Here is a 24,857-nt window from a genome sequence, read left to right as displayed (position 1 = left end):
AAGTGAAGTCAGGAAGCACTGAGACTAACACAAAAATAACAAAAGTAGGAAGGAAGGAGAGAGACAGAAAGAAGAAAAGGAAAGAGAAGGGAAGGGGAGGGGAGGGGAGGGGAGGGAAGGGAAAGGAAGAAACTGAAGTCTTATGATTACTTTTAGAAACACTACAGAGAAAAAAATTTAGGACAAAGTTCAGACCAACACTGCAGGCTGGTTACACTAGAATTATTCCAGTTCCTTGTAATAAATATTCATTATTTGGGCCTGCCAGCTTTTTCATACCTGGGGCAAAAGGAAAAAAAAAAAAATCCCTATTTCTAAAAAAAAGGCCCATGTGATTGGATTGTGTACACAGCCTTGTAAGTTTGGAAACCAGAATACAGATTAGAGTTTGTAATTGTTCCTTTTTGATGATTTCCTAAATATATTGCTTCCACTTAGAGAGTTCTTTGAACCCAGAGACCGTGTATTTTTAACCCTACAGAATATTTTATACCTTGAGATAAGGCTGAGGACATGATAAGCACCAAGTAACTTATTTGTTAAATGTATAAATGAAAGTCAGAGGTCAGCAAATTATCTATATTCCATTCAAATCTAGGGTTTTAGAATAATATATATATGGCTAAAGACCATTTACCCATGTGTATATAAATGGACCTTGTGTCCATCATTTTCACACACTCCTGTAGGATTTTGAGTTGACTTCTCACGACATACCTCATGGTGCGTTCAGCAAATAAAAATTCCTTTCAGTAAGGGTGTGTAAGAAGCTTAATCCCTAAAGCAAAAAGTTTTAGTCATTCATCAAGGACTAATTTTAGACTATGCTATGGTTCATTTAATTAACCTCCTATCCATTTTCTGGTTTCTGAGGGAGGATACCATAGTTGAGCAAATTTCCATCAATAGAAACATTCCGTTTTAGCTATGATGAGTTCGATACCAACTAACTACCTCACTTGACCTTGTTTCACGTGCTCAGCATCCGAACTTTAATATCTCCAGCAACTCAGGTTATACTCTATTTGGATTTACCTGTTCGTTGCTCAGGTAAGAGTTTTTGGGAGTTTCAGACCTTGCTTCTGTCCTGCTCAAGTCAAAGGATTTACCACTGAGTACTGAACCCACCCCGCATGCAAGGTGTTCTTAAAAGATTCTGTCAATAACCTTAAATCTCACCTTTCTGTCGTGAGAAAGGTTGTCTCTGATGGCCAAGCTGAAGATGACCAGACTCTGGTTATAACTTTAAAAAAAAAATTTTTTTAACGTTTATTTCTGAGAGAGAGAGACAGAGAGAGCGTGAGCATGGGAAGGGCAGAGAGAGAGGGAGACACAGAACTCGAAGCAGGCTCCAGGCTCCAAGCTGTCAGCACAGAGCCCTATGCGGGGCTCGAGCTCACAGACTCGTGGACCATGAGATCATGACCTGAGCCGAAGTTGGCCGCCCAACCAACTGAGCCACCCAGACACCCCTGGTTATAACTTTTCTCAGCAATGTGTGTAACTAAACACCTTTGTGGATCACGAAAGTAACGTGGAAACTGTTTTCAGGGCAGTCAGTGCATCTTCTGTCGCTAAAGACTGTTCCAAACAGGAGCGACATTGTGTGTGAGCAACTGCGAAGGTTTTTCATGGAGATTCCACTTCCCTTTCTAGTACTGTGCTTTATCTCTACTTTGGAAGCCTCAACCAATATTTTTCTGGTCTCACGGTGTACCTAGAAAGGCACTTACCATCACTGTGCCCACAGAACATCCGAGAGGATTTTTGAGTCAGGCTGTCGCATTTGACATAATTAAATACCCGTGAAAAATGAGATGTTCCAACTGTGACTTGTCATTATTTACTGTTTTCACATCAGAATACATTTTAGAATCCTAAAATAAGAAAATGTAAAATCTTACTCCTCTTTTGTTTCCCAACGGTGTAATACTTATCAGTTCAGCCTCATGCTTGGAGTCACTTTCCTTATCCCTGTAATTGGGTATAAAGCCAAGAGTCATGCTTCATAATTGGATGGATAATGAAAGAGTTTGGGAACCTCAGTGGGGACCTAAGGAGGGAGTATATGTCATCAGTTTAATATTTTTTTTAATGTGTTCCAGAAAGCAAATTTTGAATTTGTTACTCAGCTCGTTATATTTGCATTTTCAGGAGTCACAGAGAAATTCGTTTGTATTTTGGGAACATACCATATTATGGGCGATTTTGGCATCCTCTTGTACTCCTTATATTGCAATGAGCAGCTTCGATGATTATAAGGTAATAATGAAAACTTCATTACTTTGTATAACTAGAAGGTGAAGGTGAAAGTCCTTCCACAAGGCTTTTATACAAGCCTTTTCACGAGGCTATTTATACATTTCTTAAATGCTTATTTATTTTTGAGAGAGAAAGCATACGAACAGGGGAGGGGCAGAGAGAGAGGGAGACAGAGGATCCAAAACGGGCTCCATGCTGACAGTGGAGAGCCCGACGTAGGGCTTGAACTCATGAACCGTCAGATCGTGACATGAGCTGAAATTGGATGCTTCACCGACTGAGCTACCCAGGTACCACCCTCCCGTCCATTTATACATGCTTCATAGAGCAGCCAATTCAGCAATAAATCCTAAGATATAAAAATTTTGTTTGATGTCTTTATAAATACAGAGATAAATAAAGAGGTTACAGATAGAGAAGATTCTAAAAGTTGCATGGATGTGCAGCACCTAGAATAGACCAAATAAATTTGAAAAAGAAAAAACAAAGTTGGAAGGGTTATGTTTCTGCCCTCAAGGCTTACTACAAAGTTATAGGAGTGGAGAATGTGTTGTATTTATTTAGGATCGTCATATAGGCGTAGGAAACAAAATAGACATTTCAGAGATTATCAGTTGATTTTCAGTAAAATCTGCCAGAGAATTCAGCAAATTGTACCGGAACGACTTGACATTGGTATGAGGAAAAAAAATAGTGTTCTCAACACTCACCCCCCACCATACACAAATTTTATTTGAAATGAATCGTCGGTTTTGTGGTAAGCAATTATTTCTTGCTTAGATGGGGCAGAATGAGCATATATACCATAAAGGAAAATGAGAACTTGAAATTCGTCAAAGTTAAAACCTTTTGCTCTTTGTAAAGCACCAATAAGAAAATACAAAGCTTCGGGCTGGGAAGAAAAAATATCCACAACACTCGTACATCTAACAAAAGATTTGTTATCGCACATAAACAAAAATTGGAGGGTTGCATGGTCCCTGCACAAGGAAAAGACAAAAATTTGTGAAGCATTCCATATTAAAAAAAAAATTTTTTTGTACTAAGAAGATAAAGAACTCTTACAGCTCAGTAGTAAAAGATAGCCTAAAATTTAAAGATGGGCAAAATATTTGAACAAATACTTCACTGAAGATATGTGGAAGGAAAATGCTCCCATGAAAAGATGGCTAATATCATGGGTAATCAGGAAAAGAGCCCCCATGAGATAGCTCTACACACGAACGAAAATGAGTAAATGAACATGACTGAAAATATCACGTTTGGGAGGATATGGAGAAACTGGAACTGTAATGCGTCATCGGCAGGAACATAAAATGCACAGTCACTTTGCTAAGCCATTCGGCGCTGTCTTACAAAGTGAAAAATACACTTATGGTGTGGCCCGGAATGTCTCTCCTAAGCATTTACCTGGGAGAAAAGAAAACCTCTTTCCACATACAGACTGGTACGTTCACGTTCTTGGCAGCTTTATTCATGATAGCCAACTCTCTGAAACAGCCCAGATTTCCATCAAGCTGTGAATTGATAGAAATCCTTGGGTGGCCAGACCAGGGGATGTTACTGAGCAGTACAAAAGAAGGAACAACTGATAAATGCATCAGTACGGATACGGGTCATAACCATTACACTGAGGCAATGAAGACAGGAAAGAGTAAATACTGAATGATTTCATTTATATGAAATTCTCAGAAAGGTAAAATAAATTCACAGTGACAGAAAGGAGACCTGTGGTTTCTTGTAACCCCTGATAAAGGCTATTAACTGCAAAGGAGCATGGGAAATTGGGGGGCGGGGTAATGTAAATGCTCTATACTCTGATTATGATTGTGATACAGGAGTCCATGCATGTGTCAAACCCCACGCAACTGAATACTTCATAGGGACATTTTTTATGGTTTCAAAATCACATTTCAAAAAAGTTAGAGAGAATTGAAATAAAGGAACATGGTATGTTGAAAACGTGAGAACAAAAAAATATTTAATGTGTAACTGACTATACATTTTCATTCACAGACACTCTTTCGTTGCTTGCCATGCATTTTTGATGTACCGACAGATATTTGGAGCATCTTTTAAGATGAAGACTGATTCAATAGTTCTGGAGTAGAGACAGATTTTGAGTGGCAGTCATAGGGTGTTGGATTCATATGACTCGTCAACCCAGGCCAACTCGCATTAGCTTTACTTGCAAATCTCAACAGAATGCCTTTTAATGGCTCCATTTTTGTAACTTGACTTCACAGAGTGACCCTGCATAAGGATCTTTATCTGTTCCTCTCCAAAGTGATTCTGTTGTCCAAGGGAAGGGAGCGCTGGCTGTTCTGTTCTCTTCCTAGTGTAGAACCTCCGGGGAATCTTGGGAAACACCATTTGCTGGCCTGAGGTAACTGTCAGGCATCTCGTAGTTAACACTGTCCTAACTTAAAATGACTCCCAGGGGCACCTGGGTGGCTCAGTCAGTTAAGCCTCAGACTCTTGGTGTCGGCTCAGGTCCTGATCTCCCGTTTCGTGGGATGGAGCCCCATGTCGGGCTCTGCCCTGAACAGAGCCTGCTTGGGACTCATTCTCTCTCTTTCTCTCTCTCCCTCTCAAAATAAATAAATAAACTTTAAAAAAAATGCCTCCCGTAGGAAATGCGGACATTTTCTTTCTCTGGTCTGTGAAATGCCTCAGTCCCACCATGTTCCTCCCAACCCTTTGGCCACTGTCTTTCTCCTTTGGAACTCCTCATTCTTCTCCATTGTCTCTAAATTCTGAACTCCTTACATCTCAGTCCTAGGCTCTCTCATCATTCTTGGTGTCATTCTGTCCTAGGCAAACTCATCTAACCTTATGGCTTCAAACCCCTTTTACCTACCCATCACTCAACAGACTTGATCTCTAATTTCTTTCTTCTTCTTCTTTTTTTTTTTTTTTTTTAGTTTGAGAGAGAGAGAGAAAGAGTGTGCCTGTGCGGGGGTGGGGGAAGGGGACAGAGAGAAGAGAGAGAATCCCAAGCAGGCCCAGTGCCATCAGCACAGAGCCCAGTGCAGGGCCAGTCCCACCGCCGTAGGATCATGACCGGAGCCGAAATCAAGAGTCAGACGCTTAACTGACGGAGTCACCCAGGCGCCCCAAGATCTCTAATTTCTCACGTTACCTCCAGTGCGGATCCAAACTCCCTTCTCCGGGGTTGCCACTGGGAGAATCACAGACTCTCCCAACTTAACCACATCTCCAAAGCTGAATTTATGATATTGTTGAACGCGTACCCCCTTTCCGCATTTCCTGCCCTCCAGAGCTGGCAGTGCTGGGCACTCACTCGGTCAGTAACCTGAAACCACCATTCACCCCTCTCCGGGCTTCACCACAGATCCGTCCATCGCCAAATCCTTTTCAGTCGTGCCAACTGACTGGGCCAGTGCTCAGAGATTTTGACACGCATCCTTAGGTAAAATTCCATCTCTGACAGGGGCCTATTTTAGCCAACCGGAGACCATCAGCAAATGAACTATTTTTGAAAGAAAAGAAACATATTCAAAATTGCTTAACCGTTTATTGCGATTGCTTCATTGGGGCCCAACCCCTCATCACTTGATAAGTAGTTTTAAAATATGTAATTTAGTGTGCTTATTCAGAGACGGGCAGGAATGCAAGACACGTAGTATTTACGAATGTAATAATATTCATGTACGTGGGCATAAATATTTGGATGGGTAATAAATATTTGCATGTGTGCTATGCCAAAACTACCCTAATGTATCCTTTAGTTAGAATGAAAGGAATAAAGCCATTTCATATGTATATAAGGTACATATCGTGTTATGTATTTATGTATAATAGTAACTAAAACATAATATTTTATGTATAACCTTGATATGTATATAGACATGTGTAGAGAGAGACAGCACAAGACTTCACAGTGAGTCAAAGCAGAATCACCCTGATGGAAGGCTAGCTGCTTAAATAAACCACCCTGTTCCCGTAGATTATTAATCACTGTTTTGTTTACTGCAGTGTTAATACCTTAATTACACTGAGACCTTCTTACACGTATTTCCACTGGGTGCGTGACGAACATCAATATTGTTCATGAAAGCAACAAATTGACCATCTGTGTTTGGAACTATCCGTATCCCTTGGTCCCCATAATGCTTCTGGCCATGATGCAGAATCATTACAAAGGAAAATGCTGATCAAATGTTTTCTTACATAATCCACGTTTTCTGGAAGCTCCAACTGAACTAGCGCTTTGTGTCTTTGCTGTTTTGTAATCAGAACAAAGCTCAGTCCCAGCTCCGGATTTCAGGCCTCTTCCCTTCTGCTTACTGGTTTGGGCAGGCGCTGGTGGATGTCCCAATGTACTCCCTGATCTTACTGCTTATGTATTTATTAGACTACGGCTTAAACTTCCAAGAGTCTGCGTTTGTAACTGTAAATCAGACTATACAAGTAAGTGATGATATTCATAGAACAAATACCGTTGAATGATTTCATGAAAAAAATTGAAGATGCAAATGATATTTGTATTGTCGTAAATTAAATCGCTGTAAAACTCTGTGCTACAACACTCTTTTGGCTCCTGATGTGTTTCTCGGATTGCATTTGCCTTTGACTGAACGTCACGTTCCTGTTGATTTCAGATCCCCTGTTCTATTGGCTATGCCTTCTCACTTATCTTCTTGACATACGTGATTTCGTTCATTTTTCGCAAGGGGAGGAAAAATAGTGGCATTTGGTCTTTTTCCTTCTTTATGGTAAGTATATTTTTTGTGTACAATTCTGAGCCAGTACTTAAAGTTTGCCCTCAGTAGAATGATAAATTAATATCATAATCTAAAATATTTTGTTTTCTTTATGCATGATCCTTTTCAAACTCTGCATGTTTTTCTCTTCCTAATTTCTAGCCTTGTCTCTCTCTCTCTCTCTTTTTAATGTTAATTTATTTTTGAGAGAGAGCAGGGGGAGGGCGGCAGAGAGAGAGGGAGACGCAGAATCCAAAGCAGGCTCCAGGCTCCACACCGTCAGCACAGAGCCCAACACAGGGCTCGAACTCACAAACCGTGAGATCGTGACCTGAGCTGAAGTCAAGATGCTTAACCAACTGAGCCACCGCAGATCCGCAGGCACCCCTACCCGCAGGCACCCCTACCCTCCTCTCTTTTAAAAGTAGCCAAATTGTTTCTAGAACCATAAAGTATTTGCTAGAAGGAAGCCAGGAAACCATTTGTATCTTCTTTACTGAAAAACAAAGAAGCCCACAGACCTCCACGAGATTACGAATGTTGTTGCTAGCCTGGTTAAAACTAGAAACTACTGCTCCAAATTCTACTAGAGTTAATTCCACAAAAGCAACATTTATTTTATCGAAATTAGGAAGGAAAAGTACATGTTATCTCCTATTACCTATTCTAATTTCCTGTCATTCTGGCTGCCAAAAAGTAAATTATTAATTCAACAAATACTAGTTGGCTTCAGGACACCTGGGTAGCTCAGTCAGTTAAGCGTCCTGTTCCCGATTTCGACTCAGGTCATGATCTCACAGTTCGTGAATTTGAGCCCAATGCCAGGCTCTGCACTAAGAGTGCAGAGCCTGCTTAGGATTCTCTGTCTCTCTTTCTCTCTCTGCCCCTCCCCTGCTCACTCTCTCTATCTCAAAATAAATAAATCGGCTTTAAAAAAATGTGTATTAGTTGCCTTCCAACAATATGTCAAAAAGTAAGACTGATAATAAATAAAAAATAGTTTCAACCCTGAAAGGGCACTCAGAGGGTAAAAGAGAAGTAAACAGTCACTTACGAGAACAAAGTGACAAGGAAAAGATGATCTCTTTTTTTTTTTTTAATTTACAAATTTTTATTTATTGCCTTTTTTTAGGGTTTTCGTAATAACCACTTTTGACAAAATTCCAAGGTACTTTAAAGGAATTCATATTTTGTCTATTTCATGATGGGCATAGGTCTGTTAAATGAGCACTAAAATCCTTGGCATTAGCTACAATCAAATGACAAATAGCAGCTCAGACTTCTTTTACTATACTAAAGATGATCTCTTTTTAAAAGATTGCCTCTGTGAAAACCAGAGAAGGGAAAGATGAACTCATGAAAATGAGAGCAGAAATTTCCTTTAGGAATTGAAACCTGGAGAATAAGATTTTACTAGCTGAAGAAGAATGATGCAGTGAAGAAAGAGAAACCCAGAGGGGAGAAAGTCCAGGCTTATCCTAGGAACTGATAATAATCTGGCTTAGGGAAGGGAAGAAAACACCGTGCAGCATGGGCGTGGCCTTAGTTATGGTAAAAATATTGGTTGGAACCATGCTGGCCTTTGGTGATGTGCTCCAGAATTGAGTCTACAGGCTGTGGGAAGCTATGGAAGCTTCTAGTATAGACATGAAATGTGATCCGAAATATACTTTTAGGAGGAACATGCCCAGTGCCATAAAAATGGTAGCTTGTAACACAAAGAAGCCGGAAGTACAAAAACTTTCAGGGAACTTTTATCATTGCAGTGTTTTAGAAGAAAAAGTCTGAATGTGTCTGTTGGACCTCTCACCATCTCTTATCCCTGAATTCTATTGAATTCTCCTGAAGCCACTCTGGGTTTTTCTGTGCCTCTGTCTCTCCATCAGTATAACTAACAGAAGTCTCTCTCTCTCTCTCTCTGTTGTTGTTATGTCATTCCTACTAGATATCAGTTTGTGTTCCCCATGATCATTGCTTTTCTACCCGTTTTACCTCCGAAAAGAAGGCCAACTTTCTTCCTTTTCCGTAACGAAAATATTCCATACGTTAGATTTACCCAGTCGTGTCTCACTCATGATACTCTAGGTGAAAGGAATTTGGCTAAGTCACTAAGAGAACAGGTCAGTAGCAATAATGCTGATTTCAGTTGGGTTTCTGAAGCTGGGGCTGAAATTAGGGTTATCTTCAAGATGAGCCATCTCAGTTTGGAATATATGTTGAAATTCGAAGTGTTAATATGCATGTCTGTTATCTTCTTTAGATCTCCACCTTCTCTTTGTTTTTATTTATGCTATTGGATTACTTTGGATATGGCGTGCTGTATTACATCACCTTTTTAATACCACAAGCCACCTTAATTGGCTGCATGTTCTTGTTTCTTTATGTAAGTAGTGCCACCATCTGCCCCAGTGTCCTAGAACTCTTGGCCAATTGTGAATGCTATGCTGGGGGTTGGGGTTCTACATCATGTTGAGTATACATGACATTGAAATATTTCTACCGCATGGATACCAGCTGAATTCCTCCCAGATAGGCCCGTGTGCTCCAGCTGAACTGCATTAGAAAACCTGCCCCCGGTCCGTGCATGGGGAGGGGGGGTAACAGGTGGTGGGAAACAGAGCAGTCTTTATGTACTCGTAGGCATGCTCAGCTTTAGAAGAAGGCAAATGAAATACCCCCGATCTTTGGGATCTTGCGATTCTCGAGAGGCACTCCATAGGAATAAAATCCTTTTCTTCTAGCTAATCGACTTCTACAAAAGGAAGAAAGATACAGTGCATGCATGAAGATGGGGAAAGGGAAGGGAAGAGAATGGGAGGGGAGGGGAAGGGAGGGGAGGGGAAGGGAGGGGAGGGGCTTATGAAGGATCAACGGGCACAGGAAGGTGTGTGAAGCTCTGCGGGATAAGGATAAACCCTGTTTCTCTCTCCTTCCTTGGAGAGGCTAACGCATGCCCAAGATCCTCTCACCAGGTGGTGAGTACTTGCTAAATCCTATTGCTTCAAATAAAAACACAGTGCCTCTTAGACCTTGGGAGGAAGGAATACAACCCTTTGATACACATTTTGGAATGGACACCTACCCAATACTCATGGCGAAATCAGGGGACATACCAGTAGGGCTGTTCAGTGGGCCAATTCACGTTTATATGGATAAAAATGCACAAAACCAAAAACCTTCCTATGTAACCATTGTTTTTCCTTTTGCAGCAAGTCGAGTCTTCTCTTTGGACTCAAGAACCAACAAGGGCAGAGCCATTTCTGGTATTCTTAATTGTAAGAACACACCTGTCTTTCAAAACTGTTGTCTTTTCCTATACGAACCATTTTAATCCCTGTATACAGGGTGAAGCTTTTTATTAAGGTAGATATATGGGTATGTGTAGCCCATGGAGATAAAATATTAGTAAAATATGGAACACATTTTTCTATAAAGATTCACTGATTAGATAATATGCTTCCCAAATTTTGAAAACACTATGCCAGTATTTAGACGAAATGACCTAAAGTAATGGTATTACCTAATTGTATTTGCTTCTAATGTTTCCATAAGCAAGATTGAAAACGAACTTGATAGTGGCACGATTTGACAGATAGATTATTGGAAATTTGAAATGGTTTTTCCAACCATACCTTTGGAGAAGTCCGACCATTCCTAGTTCATTTCTGATGTGAAACATTTCTCTTTGAGTGCTTCTAACCATGCATCTCTCTCTTTATTCCTAGCCTTTCCTTCATTTTATCATCTTCCTTTTTATTCTTCGGTGTCTGGAATGGAAGTTCGGAAAGACATCAATGAGGAAAGATCCTTTCTTTAGGTTGGGAGAAATCAAATTGGATTCTTTCATTTCAGTTATCAGTGGTTAATTTTTTTCATGCATAAAGTAACGATTTAGCAAAGAACTGCCAAGTCCTGGAACAGGCTGGGGTCGCAGCTATATGCCAAGACAAAATATAGAGATCAGAGTACCTAAATCAGAGGATTATAAGTAGAGGAGGAAAAGAGATCTGAAACACTCACTGTTAAGGGCTCTGTCTGACATGATGTGAAGTGAGAGGGTGGGAAAAGTTATCTGCTGCTAGTTCAGGTTTTTTTGTTTGCTTTTTAATGTTTATTTCTTTATTTTGAGAGAGAGAGACAGAGAGACAGAGACAACGAGCAGGGGAGAGGCAGAGGGTGAGAGGGAGAGAGAACCCCAAGTAGGATCTGCACTGTCAGCACAGAGCTTGATGCAGGATTCAAACTCATGAACCAGCGAGATCATGACCCGAACTGAAATCAGAAGCCAGGTGCTTAACCACCCGAGCCACCCAGGCTCGGGTGGCTGGTTCAGTTTAAACAACAATCAGTTTAAATAGATTGGTAGTTGAAGGAATGCTACCAGTCTAGGGAGGAAGACTAGAATGATGAATAAGCCAAAGACCACAATAATTATGCTCCTTTCCTGTGGTGCCGAGAAGCCCAGCTGGTCGATCGCAGACTGGTCCGGTCATAATGGGACTTAGAAGCTGAGATTGTCTTTTTGTGGCATACAAGGACACGTCCATAAGCATCTTATTCCCTGTCTTCCATGCCACATTGGTTTCATCTTTAACTATGACAGACAGTTGAGTGGGTGACTCACAAGGTAAAAGATGACCTTTAGGAAATCTAAGGTCGAGGCACCTGGGTGGCCCTGTTGGTTAAGCATCCCACTTTGCTTTGGCTCAGGTCACGATCTCATGGCTCATGAGTTCGAGCCCCGAGTCGGGCTCTGCACAGATAACATGGAACCTGCTTGGGATTCTGTCTCTCCCTCTCTCTCTGCCCCTCCCCCGCTCATGCTCTCTCTCAAAATAAATAATAAATAAACATACTTAAAAAAAAAAAAGAAATCTAAGATCGGTATGTGGGATTAGGGCAGAGGTAAGAGAGACTAAAATGACATAACTAGCTAGCTAGCTGGCTAGCTATGAAGGACCAGACTTAAAATAGAGGAGAAAGTGAATCTGGCACATATTCCCAAGAAATGGCCAGGTTCAGTAGGAGACCAAGCATCTAACTTGTATTTTCTGAGACCATCCTGACTCCAAATATGTCAACTCATTCTCCTCATGGAAATGCAATAATGCCAACATGGAGGTGGTGGTAAAGATAGGGTTTCTAGAAAAATTGCATCACTAAACTAGGATACTAAAGTCCTATGTTAGACAATAGATACTAAGTTGCCCAGCGATAATGAAAAAATAACGTCCCATAGGTAAGTAGAGCGAAAGATACGTGAGAAGCAATGGTCACTAAATATAGCAGTACCATGGACAGGAATAAGGTGAGGAAGGGCGGAGGAGTCATGGTACTAAAAGGAGAGTGTGACAATTTATTAAGTACCCAGCCTACTACTCAAAGCATCAGGTTTAAAGAATGCAGTATTCTGAATACAAGAATGAAGCTGCCAATCAGTGATTAATGGGTGGCTTTCGACTCTAGAATTTCTCCAAGAAGCAACAACGCGTATCAAAATCCAGAAGATCCAGAAGGGGAGGATGAAGATGTCCAAATGGAAAGAGTGAGAACAGCAGATGCCTTGAATTCCACGAACTTTGATGAGGTAAAACATACGTGGTAATGATTCCATCGAAACCACAAACATTTGTCGGTCAAAGTGGTCAGGCTACGAGTCTAATGCTCACAGAATTTTGAGTTTCTCTAATACATACAGGCAAAGACCACAACTCCAGTTTAGGAAGTGGTCATGTGATTACATCTAAAGAAGCAGATTAAGAGTCATGTCACCTCAGTTTGTCATTCACGGTTTAAAGAACCAGTAGAGAACAATGAAAATTGCAAAAGCCAAGAAAGACCTAGTGAACTTTAGAACCGGAATAAAGCGATAGGGTGGCATTGCTTCTTGGAGAAAGTGCACGGTGCGGACTTCAAGGCAAAGTCTGGTCCACAGCTTGTTGTTTTGGATGTTTAAGGATGACTCGGTACTTCTCCAAGTTTCTTTGCTCCTGTTCTGCAAAAAATAACGTGCTGCTGAGTAACTGCCTTTGTCAGGGGTTAACGTGACTGAAAATAAAGACTAGGATTGGAGAATGGCCAGTAAACATGTCACCTAGGAGAAGGTCTTCTGTGATGCGTAGCTTGTGCTAACCAACCCAGTGGGAAGACACCAACCCAGTGGGAAGACAGAGTTTCTTCAAAGTTAACGGAGAGAATTAAGGTCTGATGTGATTTATTTGTTATTTACAGAGACCGGTCATTATTGCCAGCTGTCTACGCAAGGAGTATGCAGAGAAGAGGAAGCACTGCTTTTCCAAGAGGAAGAAGAAAATTGCCACGAGAAATGTCTCTTTCTGTGTTAGAAAAGGTTTGCCCCCAGTGGCTCATCCCCTGTTGGCTTGGGGCCCTCATTAGCTTTATGGTTCCTGATGAGAATCTGATGCATCATCTCTTGGTTTCACACACAGACTCATCAGCAGGTGACTGTGACAGCTCCTTTGACCTGTTCCATTTCTAAGTGAAATTAATTAACTCACCCCACGGATGGGGCACAGTCACATCTACATGGAAACCATGAGCAGTCTATTAAAATGAACCACTGGAGCTGTGACATTTCTATGTAACGAACATGATTGATTTCCTAGTGTTCTTCTTCACAAGAGAACTAACTGGGGTTGTACCCATCCAGTCAGAAGATTTGACCAGCAGCTGTCAGATGACCTCATTTTGTGTCATTGTCATGGAGTGCTTAGGGTCGCAGGAGACAAGAGTATGATACACTGGTTTCCAAGAGTGGCTTTACCCCTTCCTATCAGTGTGACCGTGGGCAGCTAACCTAATCTCTGAGAGCCGGCCCCAGATACGTAAGAAAGGATTATGGTAACTTCTCAGGGTTGACAAGTACATGAGATACTGTGTATAAAGCACATAGCACGATACTTGTCACATAGCAAGACTTCAGACTCTGTTACATTTTTTTTAAATTTTTTTGTTTATTTATTTATTTTGAGAGAGAAAGTCAATATTAAGTGTAACCATTTTTTTTCAGGTGAGGTTTTAGGATTATTAGGACACAATGGAGCTGGTAAAAGTACATCCATTAAGGTGATAACTGGAGACACAAAACCAACTGCTGGACAGGTAAGTGAATTAGGCTAATAATTTACATTAATTTTAATACATATTATAGTTATAATTATGATATATTTTAATGTATCATATTTTAATATAATTATAATATATGGTTATATACCACATATAATTATAATGTATTATGTTTTATATAATTATAATATGTTATAATATAATTATGCTAATAAATTTATAAGATGTTGGGGCAGGTGGGTGGCTCGATTAAGTATCCAACTTCGGCTCGGGTCACGATCTCGTGAGTTCGAGCCCCACATCACGCTCCGTGCTGACAGCTCAGAGCCTAGAGCCTGCTGTAGATTCTGTGTCTCCCTCTCTATCTGCCCTCCCCCTGCTTGCCTTCTGTCTCTCTCTCCCAAAAATAAATAAACATTAATTTTTTTTTAATTTATAAGATGTTAAAACTTTGTAAACAGCAAATATCATTTAATCATTAGATGATTGAAGTAAACTAGCAGAATAATACATTCACAAATTAACATGTTCATACACAGAAAAATTAATCGCTGCCAGGGAGCAATTACTTATGCCTTCAGAGACATTTAGAGGGAATGTTCAGTATCCGATCAGAAATCAATATCAGAATCCGTACAAGTCTTATTTACAATATCATAAAACACACGCATTTGCACTTTGTTTTTCTTGACAAACTATTTGCTTCCATTTACTAACAGCAAGTGCAGTGTAACGCATTACTTTTTTGTTTTAGAGTTTTAAAATTTTTATGTATTTATTTTTCATGTTTTATTTATTTTTGAGAGAGCACGAGCAGGGGAGGGGCAGAGAGAGGGGGACAGAGGATCCCAAGAGGGCTCTGCGCTGACAGCAGTGAGCCCGATGTGGGGCTTGAACCCACAAACCGCGAGATCATGACCTTAGCCCAAGTCAGATGCCCAACCGGCTGGGCCACCCGAGGTGCCCCTGTTTTAGACTTTTTTAAATTGAAATATAGTAGACATACAGGATTTGCACATTCAATGAACAATTGTTTTCCCTGCATATAATGCTTTAACCTCGAATTAAAATGTTGAAAAAAAAACACCTTTATTAAGTAATTATATTCATTGTCCTGCACAACATGCTTGGACACTGGAATGTGTATTTTTGCACAGATCCACTATTTCTTGGGAGTATTTGTAAGGAATGGCTCAAAGTTGAGGGATATGAAGTCAACTTGAATCGTACATGCAATTGAACCGTATAAAGTGGTCTGAAAAAACAAAGGGGCTCAGATTTATCAAAGAGAGAGACAACATGACGTATAGGGAAAACATTTCCCCCCAAACTCCTTGGCAGAAAAAAAGAAAACTTTAAGAGCTCGCTCCTTTGGAAAGTATGCCCAGGGTTGTGGAGAACAGAATATAACGCAGAGGTCTAGGGGATTGCACCGTGGGAAAGGGGTTGGTGGTCAGCCTGGAGGGAAAAGACCTCCTGTAAAGTGATTGACAACCCACTAAAGACGGAAGAGAAAACATATCCACAATCCCTCCGAAGCCGAGCTGAGAGCAGGTGTCTGTGAAGGGGGCCACTCAGGGAGGTTGGTGGCTTGGTCAACTCTAACTGGACTCCTTCAGTTGAGACCACGCTTCAATTCAGTCACCACCTGGACCCTAAATCATTATTTTATTTCTCATCACACATGAGTACAAAAGGAGGAAGTAACTGTTCATAGATACATGGCGATGAAATATTTTCAAAGGTAGGTACGTTCTGGGGCACCTGGCTGGCTCAGTCGGTAGAGCGTGCAACTCCTGATCTCAGGTTGTGAGTTCGAGCCCCACGTTGGGTGTAGAGATTACTTAAAAAGGATAGGGGCGCCTGGGTGGCTCAGTCGGTTAAGCATCCGACTCTTGATTTCAGCTCGGGTCACGATCTCGCGGTTCATGGGTTTGAGCCCCGCATCAGGCTCTGTGCTGACGGTGCGGAGCCTGCCTGGGATTCTTTCTCCCTCTCTCTCTGCCCCTTCCCTGCTCTCGCTCTCCCGCGTTCTCCAAATAAATAAATAAATAAACTTTAAAAAGTATAATAAAATAAAAATCCTGAGAATAAAACATACTAAGCATTTTTTTTTAAAGTAAGATCTGAGTTACAAAGTCAGCTATTTGGGTGTCATGAAATTAGCTGTCATCAGATCAGCCAGTGTGATCTTTATAAACAATGTCATTGTCCTACTTAAATATTTTCAACAACCTCTTACTGCACTAAGGCTGAAGGACCCCCCCACCCCCACCCCGGACCCCCCACCTGCTGGCAGCTGCAGGGACCGATTATCATGTTCCTTCTCCATTCGCCTTTCTTTCCTTTCTCACTCGGCCCCAGGCCCCCAGCTTTGTCTAGGGTCGAAGAACATATCAAGCTTCATTATGACGCAGGGCTTTGCTCTGGCTCTTTCCTCTGCTCCAGATTCCTTTCCTCTGGGCTTTTCCATGGCAGGTGCCCTCTTGCTCTCCCCCCCACAATGGCCCCTCAGCAAACAGGCTTTCTCTGATGACCCTACCTACTTATCTCCGCTGGTATTCCCCAACCCAGCTTCCGGACTGCTCCCACTACGGTACCTTACGAGCTGCCTGTATTCCATCCATTCATTTTTCTAGTTCTTTATTGCCCGATTCACTTGGTAGCAGGAAAACCCCCAAAATAAGAGGGGTGCTGGCTGTTACATGGGTGGCTCTCAAAAAACATTGGATCACGGATCCAATAGTGAGTAATTAAATTCACCAATTCATATACTTTCTTCCTGACTGCGATGAGGAAATTGTATATCAACTGTTGGCCACGATGGCAAGACGGTCCCGTTGGTGAGATTTTTGATTTTTCGGCTTCGGTTAGGTGGGGCACTCACTTGTTTTCATGGGCTTGCTCTCTGACGACCTTTCTCCAATGCAGATTGAGGACAGGTTGGTCAACCCGATTAGGACTTAGAGAGTCTCTAGTTTTTCTAGGTTTGTAAGGAGAAAGATGCCATTGAAATATGCAGGGGAAGCAAACAAACCCAGAGGGCAGGCTCTGAGCGTGAACTTTCCTCTGCAGGTACTACTAAAAGGGAGCCGTGAAGACGACTCCCTGGGTTTCCTAGGGTACTGTCCTCAGGAGAACGTGCTGTGGCCCAACCTGACCACGAAGGAGCACTTGGAGGTGTTCGCTGCCGTGAAAGGACTCAGGAAAGCCGATGCGGCAGTCACCATCACAAGGTAGGCGGGAGCCACAGGTGTTCTATGCCTGAGGGTGTGGGACAGTTGGGAGTGACGAGCTTCACTGTCATTCTGGACAGAAGACTCCTCTCTCGAGAGGAAGAGAGAGAGAGGGAGAGCGAGAGGGAGAGCGAGCGATCAACCCCTGACCCAGACCACACTGGGTAGATTCCCCACTAGAAACCCGTTTCCTGTATTTCAAAGTGTTCATTTTCCTCTCATACTGAATATGAAAATTAAAAAGTAACCATCAGTGAAAGTTACCAAAAATACTAAAATTAAGCATAGGGCACCTGCCTCAGTTAAGCGCCCAACTTCGGCTCAGATCATGATCTCACGGTTCGTGAGTTTGAGCCCTGTATCAGACTCTGCTGACAGCACGGATCCTGCTTAGGCTTCTCTCTCTCTCTCTCTCTCTCTCTCTCTCTCTCTCTCTCTCAAAAATAAATAAACATTTTTTGGGGGCGCCTGGGTGGCTCAGTTGGTTGAGCGTCCGACTTCAGCTCAGGTCATGATCTCCCAGCTCGTGGGTTCGAGCCCCGCATCAGGCTCTGTGCTGACAGCTAAGAGCCAGGACCCTGCTTCAGATTCTGTGCCTCCCTCTCTCTCTGCCCCAACCCACTTGCATTCTGTCTCTGTCTCTCTCAAAAGTAGATAAACATTAAAAAAAATTTTTTTAATAAATATTTTTTAAAAGCAAAATATAAGTACAATTCAGTATAAAGTATTTATTTTGGCACAACTATTTAGAAATCATGAAATGTGCTTCTATTCTTTTAAAAGAGAAAACTATCTCTCTGAGGGGATCTGACCAACCAGTTTAAAATTGCCTGGCATGTAGGGCCGCCTGAGTGGCTCAGTCGGTTGGGCATCTGACTTCAGCTCAGGTCATGATCTCGCGGTCTGTGAGTTCGAGCCCCACGTCGGGCTCTGTGCTGATGGCTCAGAGCCTGGAGCCTGCTTCACATTCTGTGTCTCCCTCTCTCTCTCTGCCTCTCCCCCTGCTCACACTCTGGGCCTCTCTCTCTCTCTCTCTCTCAAAAATAAATAAAAATACTTTTTAAAAATTTAAAACAAAAGAAAAGATCACCTGGTGTCTATTTTCAGAACCGCATTTCTGAGCTCCGCTCTGCATCCTTGGGCTGCGGGTCTGCCCTCCTTCCAACTTCCTCACTGTGATGCCCCATCGTGTTTCCCTCCTTCAGGCTGGTGGATGCACTCAAGCTTCAGGACCAGCTGAAGCTGCCCGTGAGGACCTTATCCGAGGGAATAAAGAGGAAGGTAAGAGGGGGGGCTCAGCGTTCCTCTGCACACCCCACATGTCAGCCCCAGACACGCTGTTCCTCTCGTTCCAGCTGTGCTTTGCGCTGAGCATCCTGGGAAACCCATCGGTGGTGCTTCTGGACGAGCCGTCCACAGGGATGGACCCCGAGGGGCAGCAGCACATGTGGTGAGGGGGCACGACCCCGTCGGGGCCAGCTCCACTGCCCCGTAGGAAATCTGTGAATTGCTTTCCTGCTGTAAGAATGGCCCCTTAAACTGTCTCTTAAAGGAGACACCTCTCAGGATCGTTAGGGCCACCGATATTTGGCAAACCAAAAAGGAAACCTCTCCCCGATGATAGTCCATCACTGAAGAAAGAGTAGGCATCGTTGATCGCCGCGGTGATAACCACGCCAGGCTGGTGTTTTAGAGCGAGGGCCCAGTATTAGGTTGCCGAGGTGGGATCGGGTCCTCCGTGTCACCTTGTATATTTCTTAGGAATGCATTTTCTCCTACGAGGCTGTGAACACCTCTGTTGCTGGATTCTCCCTGCTCCTTCGCGCAGCCTTTTCGTAACCAGTCTCCTGCTCAGCATTTCTCTTTCAGTGCCACCTCGTGATCGACACGGTATTCTGTGCCCGCTCCTCTTCCAACGCCTGGCTCCCCCCCTCCCCCTCCTCCCACTTGCCTCCCTCCCCCCACCCCCCCATACGGGTCCCTCCCTTGCTTAAGCTCTTTTTGCAAATGACTCAACCTTCGTGCCAGTTACAAATTCTTCTCTCTGCCCACTTACGATTAACGAGAAGCCTTTCGCAATTGCACATGGTCCTTTGACGATTCAGGCAGGCAATCCGGGCCACCTTTAAGAACACGGAGAGAGGCGCCCTCCTGACGACCCACTACATGGCAGAGGCGGAGGCCGTGTGTGACCGCGTGGCCATCATGGTGTCCGGAAGGCTGAGGTGGGTGCCCGTCCACCCCCGCGCTGGGCGCCCAGGTGCACGGCCGGAGGAGTCTGTGGACAGAGGGAGGTCTCCGCGCGGCTGTAGCTACTGCATCTGGGTCCACCAGTGAGGTCCTTTAGACACCAAGGGTCTCAAGCGTGGTGTTTCCTGTCCCGTTCCCCTGTCTCTTACGACCACATCCTCCTCCCACCTCCAGGTGTATCGGTTCCATCCAACACCTGAAGAGCAAATTTGGCAAGAATTACCTGCTGGAGATGAAAGTGAAGGCCCTCGAGCAAAGGGAAAGCCTCCACCGCGAAATCCTGAGGGTTTTCCCCCAGGCTGCTCGGCAGGAAAGGTAAAGCTGGGTGCTTGCTGGTTTTGATCTGATACCAAACTTTTCCTTGCCGGTTTCATTGATGCATGGCCCTCGGAGTCCACAGTGAGCCCCAAAGGAAACCTCAAAGAAGTTATTTGCTGGACACCCAAGAACCTAAATTGGAGAAGAGAAGACCTGGTGTAAAATCAGAGGGACTAAGTGCTAAGTGCCCGGTACTGTCCTCATCTTGCATTATTCTACTTCATCCTCCCCGAGACTTGCCAAGGAAGACACCGTTTTTCCATTTTTCCTGGGATGGTTTCAAAAGAGCATGTGAGAGTCTGGCCACTACAAGGACCTTAATGAGTGGAACTGATTGTTACCTTTAAGAATAGGAAACTGAGGGGCGCCTGGGTGGCTCAGGGTTAAGCATCCGACTTCGACTCGGCTCATGATCTCACCGTCCATGGGTTCGAGCCCCATGTCGGGTTTTGCGCTGACAGCTCGGAGCCTGGAGCCTGCTTCGGATTCTGTGTCTCCCTCTGTCTCTGCCCCTCCCCTGCTTTCTCTCTCTCTCTCTCTCTCTCTCTCTCTGTCTCTCTGTCTTTCAAAAATAAATGCACATTAAAAAAAAAAGAATAGGAAACTGATAAGGGAGGTCACATGACAGCTAACAAGTGGCACAAGAATATAAACCTAATTATTTCACTTCAAATCTATTTTATAAACAGTCTAGTAATGGCACAGTTCTCAGGAGCATAATACAGTAAAAATCAAGAGATTAATTTTAGGGCCATTTTTATCAGCTAGACTTGATGACAGAAGACAGATGATTTAGGAGTTGGGGGAGAAAACAGGAAAGGGTGATAAGTCACAACAATACGGTGGGAAAATACTATTTCTACAGTGGAGTATAAGTATCACAGCAATGCTGTACCTTGTGTGCAGCCCACGACTGAATAGAAATAGGTCATGAGGTCACAAGGAATGAGAATAGATGAGAACGGTTGCCCCATAAAGCGAGCTAATAGCATCCTTTTTAAAATGTTTAAATGTTTATTTATTTTGAGAGAGAGAGAGACAGAGGGAGACACAGAATCCGAAGCAGGCTCCAGGCTCCGAGCTGTCAGCACAGAACCCCACGCAGGGCTCGAACTCACGAACCATGAGATCATGCCCTGAGCCGAGGTCGGACGCTCAACCGACTGAGCCACCCAGGTGCCCCGCGCAAATAGTATCTTAACAAAATGAAATCTAAATCCTCCTGATTTTCAAATGGTAAAAAGACAAGTGTTCATCTGAGAAACAAATTATTTTTAAAAAATGCGATTCAATTCAATTTCAGTTATATTTTCAGTTTTATATTCAGGATTCAATTATATTATCCCAAATTAGGAGAGCATAGGGCAAGGTCAGAGAGAGATGAGTTCTCTGGAGAAAAGACCCAGAGTCCCCATGTGAATTGGGTGACGTCAAGCAACTACCAGGCGTCAGTCCCTGGCTGGAAGGTGATGTTTGAGGAGCCAGTGTTCAGCTGAAAAGATAAGGTGACAGGTGACTCTGGCACATGTCCACGTTTTACCTGCACTGCACCTCTTATCTCAGAAGCCAAGGGCACGATCCCCTCCTGCCTCCCAGTTGTCCTTGTGGACGGCCTCAGCCTGGGCATTTCGCTGGCCCAAACTGACTCTTAGGAGGACAGCGACCGGAGAGAGGGTCGCAGCCAGCTGGCACCTGCACAGGTGGTACCGGCCTCAGCCCCGCCCCTCTCCCCCCAGGTTCTCTTCGGTGATGGTCTATAAAGTGCCAGTGGAAGATGTTCGACCTTTAGCACGAGCTTTCTTCATGTTAGAGAAGGGTAAGAGCGACACACTTTGAAATAAGATCCCCCGGAAAGCAGGTAATTCCGGATCCTAGATGAATCCGTCGGCACGACAAGAACGGAATGTGACCTAAGGTGTTCGTTTTCAGAGTTCAAATCTCCAGTTGAATTTTATGGGCACGGGATCAAAGAGGTGGACAGATTCTGTGTGTGTTGGGTGTTGGAGGAGGGGCAGGGGGTTAATGGGAGTGATTTTACCTTTGGTGGGGTTTTCCTGTGTGTGTGTCTACACACACACACACACACACACACACACACACAGGAACAACCTAAGTCAAAATTCAGTTGTGTATGCATTCAAGGAGGATGCTTTCTTTGGGAACATTGACACATGCATATTTACAATTCAATTTTTATATGGACTTGCATCTTATTTTATTGCCTTAGGCTGGGTACTAAGAAACTGGCCCCTGTCTGGTCATTAGAACAATCTTCCCTTGTCTGTTGCACTTCAAAAGTGACCACGCTGCGTCTGTGCTCACTGCCCCATGTTTTTCTTGCCATCAGAGCTCATTAGCTCTGCTTCTCTGAACTGTGCTAGCCGCAACTCCCTCCCTATGCACTTTCCATTGTCACGGCTCAGTGATCTTTTTGCTGGCTTGCCACCTTCCCTAGGGAAGACATTTAAGGCTCCTGGTTCGAGAAGACTTTTTTTACTCCTGCCGATAACATTCATGGTCACGGCAGTGCCCGCTTTCCATTCTCCGAGCTGAGGACCCCAACTCTCTGGACCATGTGTTCGTGCAGTCCCTTCCGGACCGACACTGTGGCCAGTACTGGCCTGGAGGTTCTGCTGGCGACCTATTTCCAGTCTACTGCCCTCCCATCGGGGCTGGGACTAGTCCCATTTTGGTTAAGGACAAGGGTTTTCAACTCAATTAGGAGCAAGCTGTCACTGGAGAGAGAGGCCCACAAAAGATATCTGCTCCCCAGAAACCCTCAAACATCTTTTCATATCATCTTCTGATGCTTCCCTTTGCCAAATGTGTCTTCCTTCCACTTCTTCCTGTGCTGAGTGTGCAAAAGCCTTGGATCACACACAGGGAAGGAGGCCTTTGCAGCACCGTTTCCTCCATTAAACAGACATCGCGAACACTGTGCTAAATGAGCATTGCGTGAGCACTTTTCTCCCCAGACCCAAGTGAATGCATTGGTGTGTTTCATTTTTAATTTTTTTTTTTTAATGTTTATTTTTGAGAGAGAGAGAGTGCAAGCAGGGGAGGAGCGGAGAGAGAGAGGGAGACACAGAATCCGAAGCAGGCTCCAGGCTCCGAGCTGTCGGCACAGAGCCCGGCGCAGGGCTCGAACCCACGAGCCACCAGATCGTGACCTGAGCTGAAGTCGGACGCTCAGCCGACTGAGCCACCCAGGCACCCCAGCATTGGCGTATTTTTAACTGAATGCAATCCTTAAACTAGGAACATTGTCACTGAAACTTTTTTATTCAACAAGTTTTTAAAAGTTGTTTGTACTGGATGCTGAACTGTCCAGATGTAAAAATATATGAACTCCTGGGGCGCCTTGGGTCGCTCAGTCGGTTAAGCGATCAACTTCAGCTCAGGTCATGATCTCGCAGCTCGTGAGTACGAGCCCCGCGTCGGGCTCTGTGCGGACGGCTCGGAGCCTGGAGCCTGCTTTGGATTCTGTGGCTCCCTCTCTCTCTCTGCCCCTCCCCTGCTCAAACTCTGTCTCTCTGTTTCTCTTCAAAATAAGTAAACATTAAAATATGTATCTATGAACTCCTCATGTGCACCCATCTTTCTGCAGTTAAACAGAGCTTCGACCTGGAGGAGTACAGCCTCTCTCAGTCCACCCTGGAGCAGGTGCGTCCGTTTTAGGGACTTTGTTCCATCCATGGGACAGAAGTGTACAAGCTGTGCCCGTGCTTTGCACTCGCTTGGAGCTGCGGGAGGCAGCGTGACCTCCCCGTCTCTTCATTTCTCGCCCCTCTCAGGTGTTCCTGGAGCTCTCCAAGGAGCAGGAGCTGGATGACTTTGACGAAGAACTTGACCCCTCAGTTAGGTGGAAGCTCCTCCCCCAGGAGGACCCTTGATGCGCCAAAACCTCTATTTCCTTTCAAGCCTGCGGTTGTTTTTTTTGAGGCATTTATTTTTATAGCTTCAATGTCAGATTTCTAGAAACTATATTGTAAACACAACATGATTCTTCCTGTGGTGGAGAGAAGGAGCAAGCGCTGGGCAATTGCAGTGACCGCGTGGACAGAGGCACATGGCTGAGCCCGCCTCCTGGTCACAGCCGCTGTGTCTCTGCAGGTGGCCCTGATTCCCTATTTCTGCATAATACTGAATAAGCAAACTCACTCTTACGAGACTGTTTCATTTTCTGAGTACAATAAACACATTGGGTTCAACTGTTTGTTTGTTTGTTTATCAAAACCTTAAAATACTCTCTCACGTAGACTTTGTGAAGCTGATATTTTAATAAGAATTTAAGTGACCATGTCAAAGGTGTCATACTTTTCAAAATAGATTTTTTTTTTTGTATATTCTTGTGGCTAAAAATATGACGGCATCATTCGTTCTAATATCTGATACCAGTATATTTGAAAACACATCCACTGGTAATGCTATGAGTAGCATACACACGTACTTGTGATTAGGAGTTTACTGAACTTTTTAAATCCTGGTAAACCATTGAAGTCCCATTTTCAATGTATTTTAAAATCGAGGCTTCAGAGTTGCCCGTTTTGCCACGGATCGTTCGTAGATATTTGCCGCCTGGTCTAAGAAAGTTGATAAATGACCAAGTTGGTGGAAAATATAAAATAAATCTCATATGTGCCATTTGAATTTTTTTTAATTTATTTTTTTAATTTATTTATTTTTTGAGAGAGAGAGCACGAGCAAGGGAGGGGCAGAAAGAGAAAGGGCCAGAGGATCCGAAGCAGGCTGTCGGCAGCGAGCCAGACGCAGGGCTCGAAGTCACCAACCGTGAGATCATGACCTGAGCCGAAGTCGGACGCTCAAGTGACTGAGCCACCCAGGTGCCCTGAAATATGTTTTCTACTTCAAGGATTCTTGCGTGTCTCTTTCTTGACTAAGTGGCTTATTTACAAATTCGTTGAAATCAAATTGAAAAAAAATTCTAACGTAAGAGCTGGTGTGCTATAATCACCGT

General features: G+C 43.6%; 1 protein-coding gene across 6 annotated transcripts in view; it reads left to right on the top strand.

Annotated features, from left to right (window-relative positions):
- The window catches only part of ABCA8 (ATP binding cassette subfamily A member 8), a 91,574-nt gene extending 67,484 nt beyond the window's left edge, over positions 1-24,090 (top strand). For 3 of the 6 annotated variants that reach the window (XM_060645586.3, XM_060645585.3, XM_060645584.3), the window contains 17 exons: positions 2,155-2,262; positions 6,523-6,696; positions 6,888-7,001; positions 9,250-9,372; positions 10,199-10,264; positions 10,715-10,806; positions 12,456-12,576; positions 13,221-13,338; positions 14,020-14,111; positions 17,151-17,311; positions 18,517-18,592; positions 18,667-18,761; positions 19,417-19,536; positions 19,736-19,876; positions 21,616-21,695; positions 23,487-23,542; positions 23,674-24,090. In XM_060645586.3, the coding sequence (XP_060501569.3) occupies positions 2,155-2,262; positions 6,523-6,696; positions 6,888-7,001; positions 9,250-9,372; positions 10,199-10,264; positions 10,715-10,806; positions 12,456-12,576; positions 13,221-13,338; positions 14,020-14,111; positions 17,151-17,311; positions 18,517-18,592; positions 18,667-18,761; positions 19,417-19,536; positions 19,736-19,876; positions 21,616-21,695; positions 23,487-23,542; positions 23,674-23,772 (1,836 nt within the window). In that variant the 3' untranslated portion in view covers positions 23,773-24,090. Of the gene's footprint in view, positions 1-2,154; positions 2,263-6,522; positions 6,697-6,887; positions 7,002-9,249; positions 9,373-10,198; positions 10,265-10,714; positions 10,807-12,455; positions 12,577-13,220; positions 13,339-14,019; positions 14,112-17,150; positions 17,312-18,516; positions 18,593-18,666; positions 18,762-19,416; positions 19,537-19,735; positions 19,877-19,961; positions 20,071-21,615; positions 21,696-23,486; positions 23,547-23,673 lie in introns of those variants that run through there. The other 3 variants (XR_013552218.2, XM_060645582.3, XM_078438234.2) reach the window with 3 other exon arrangements.
- The last annotated feature ends 767 nt before the right edge of the window (positions 24,091-24,857 follow it).

This window comes from Panthera onca, chromosome E1 (assembly GCF_046562875.1).
Source record: "Panthera onca isolate mPanOnc1 chromosome E1, mPanOnc1 haplotype 2, whole genome shotgun sequence".
Classification (NCBI taxonomy): domain Eukaryota; kingdom Metazoa; phylum Chordata; class Mammalia; order Carnivora; family Felidae; genus Panthera; species Panthera onca.
The sequence above is the reverse complement of the archived record's forward strand: the minus strand, read 5'-3'. Positions and strand labels throughout refer to the sequence as shown.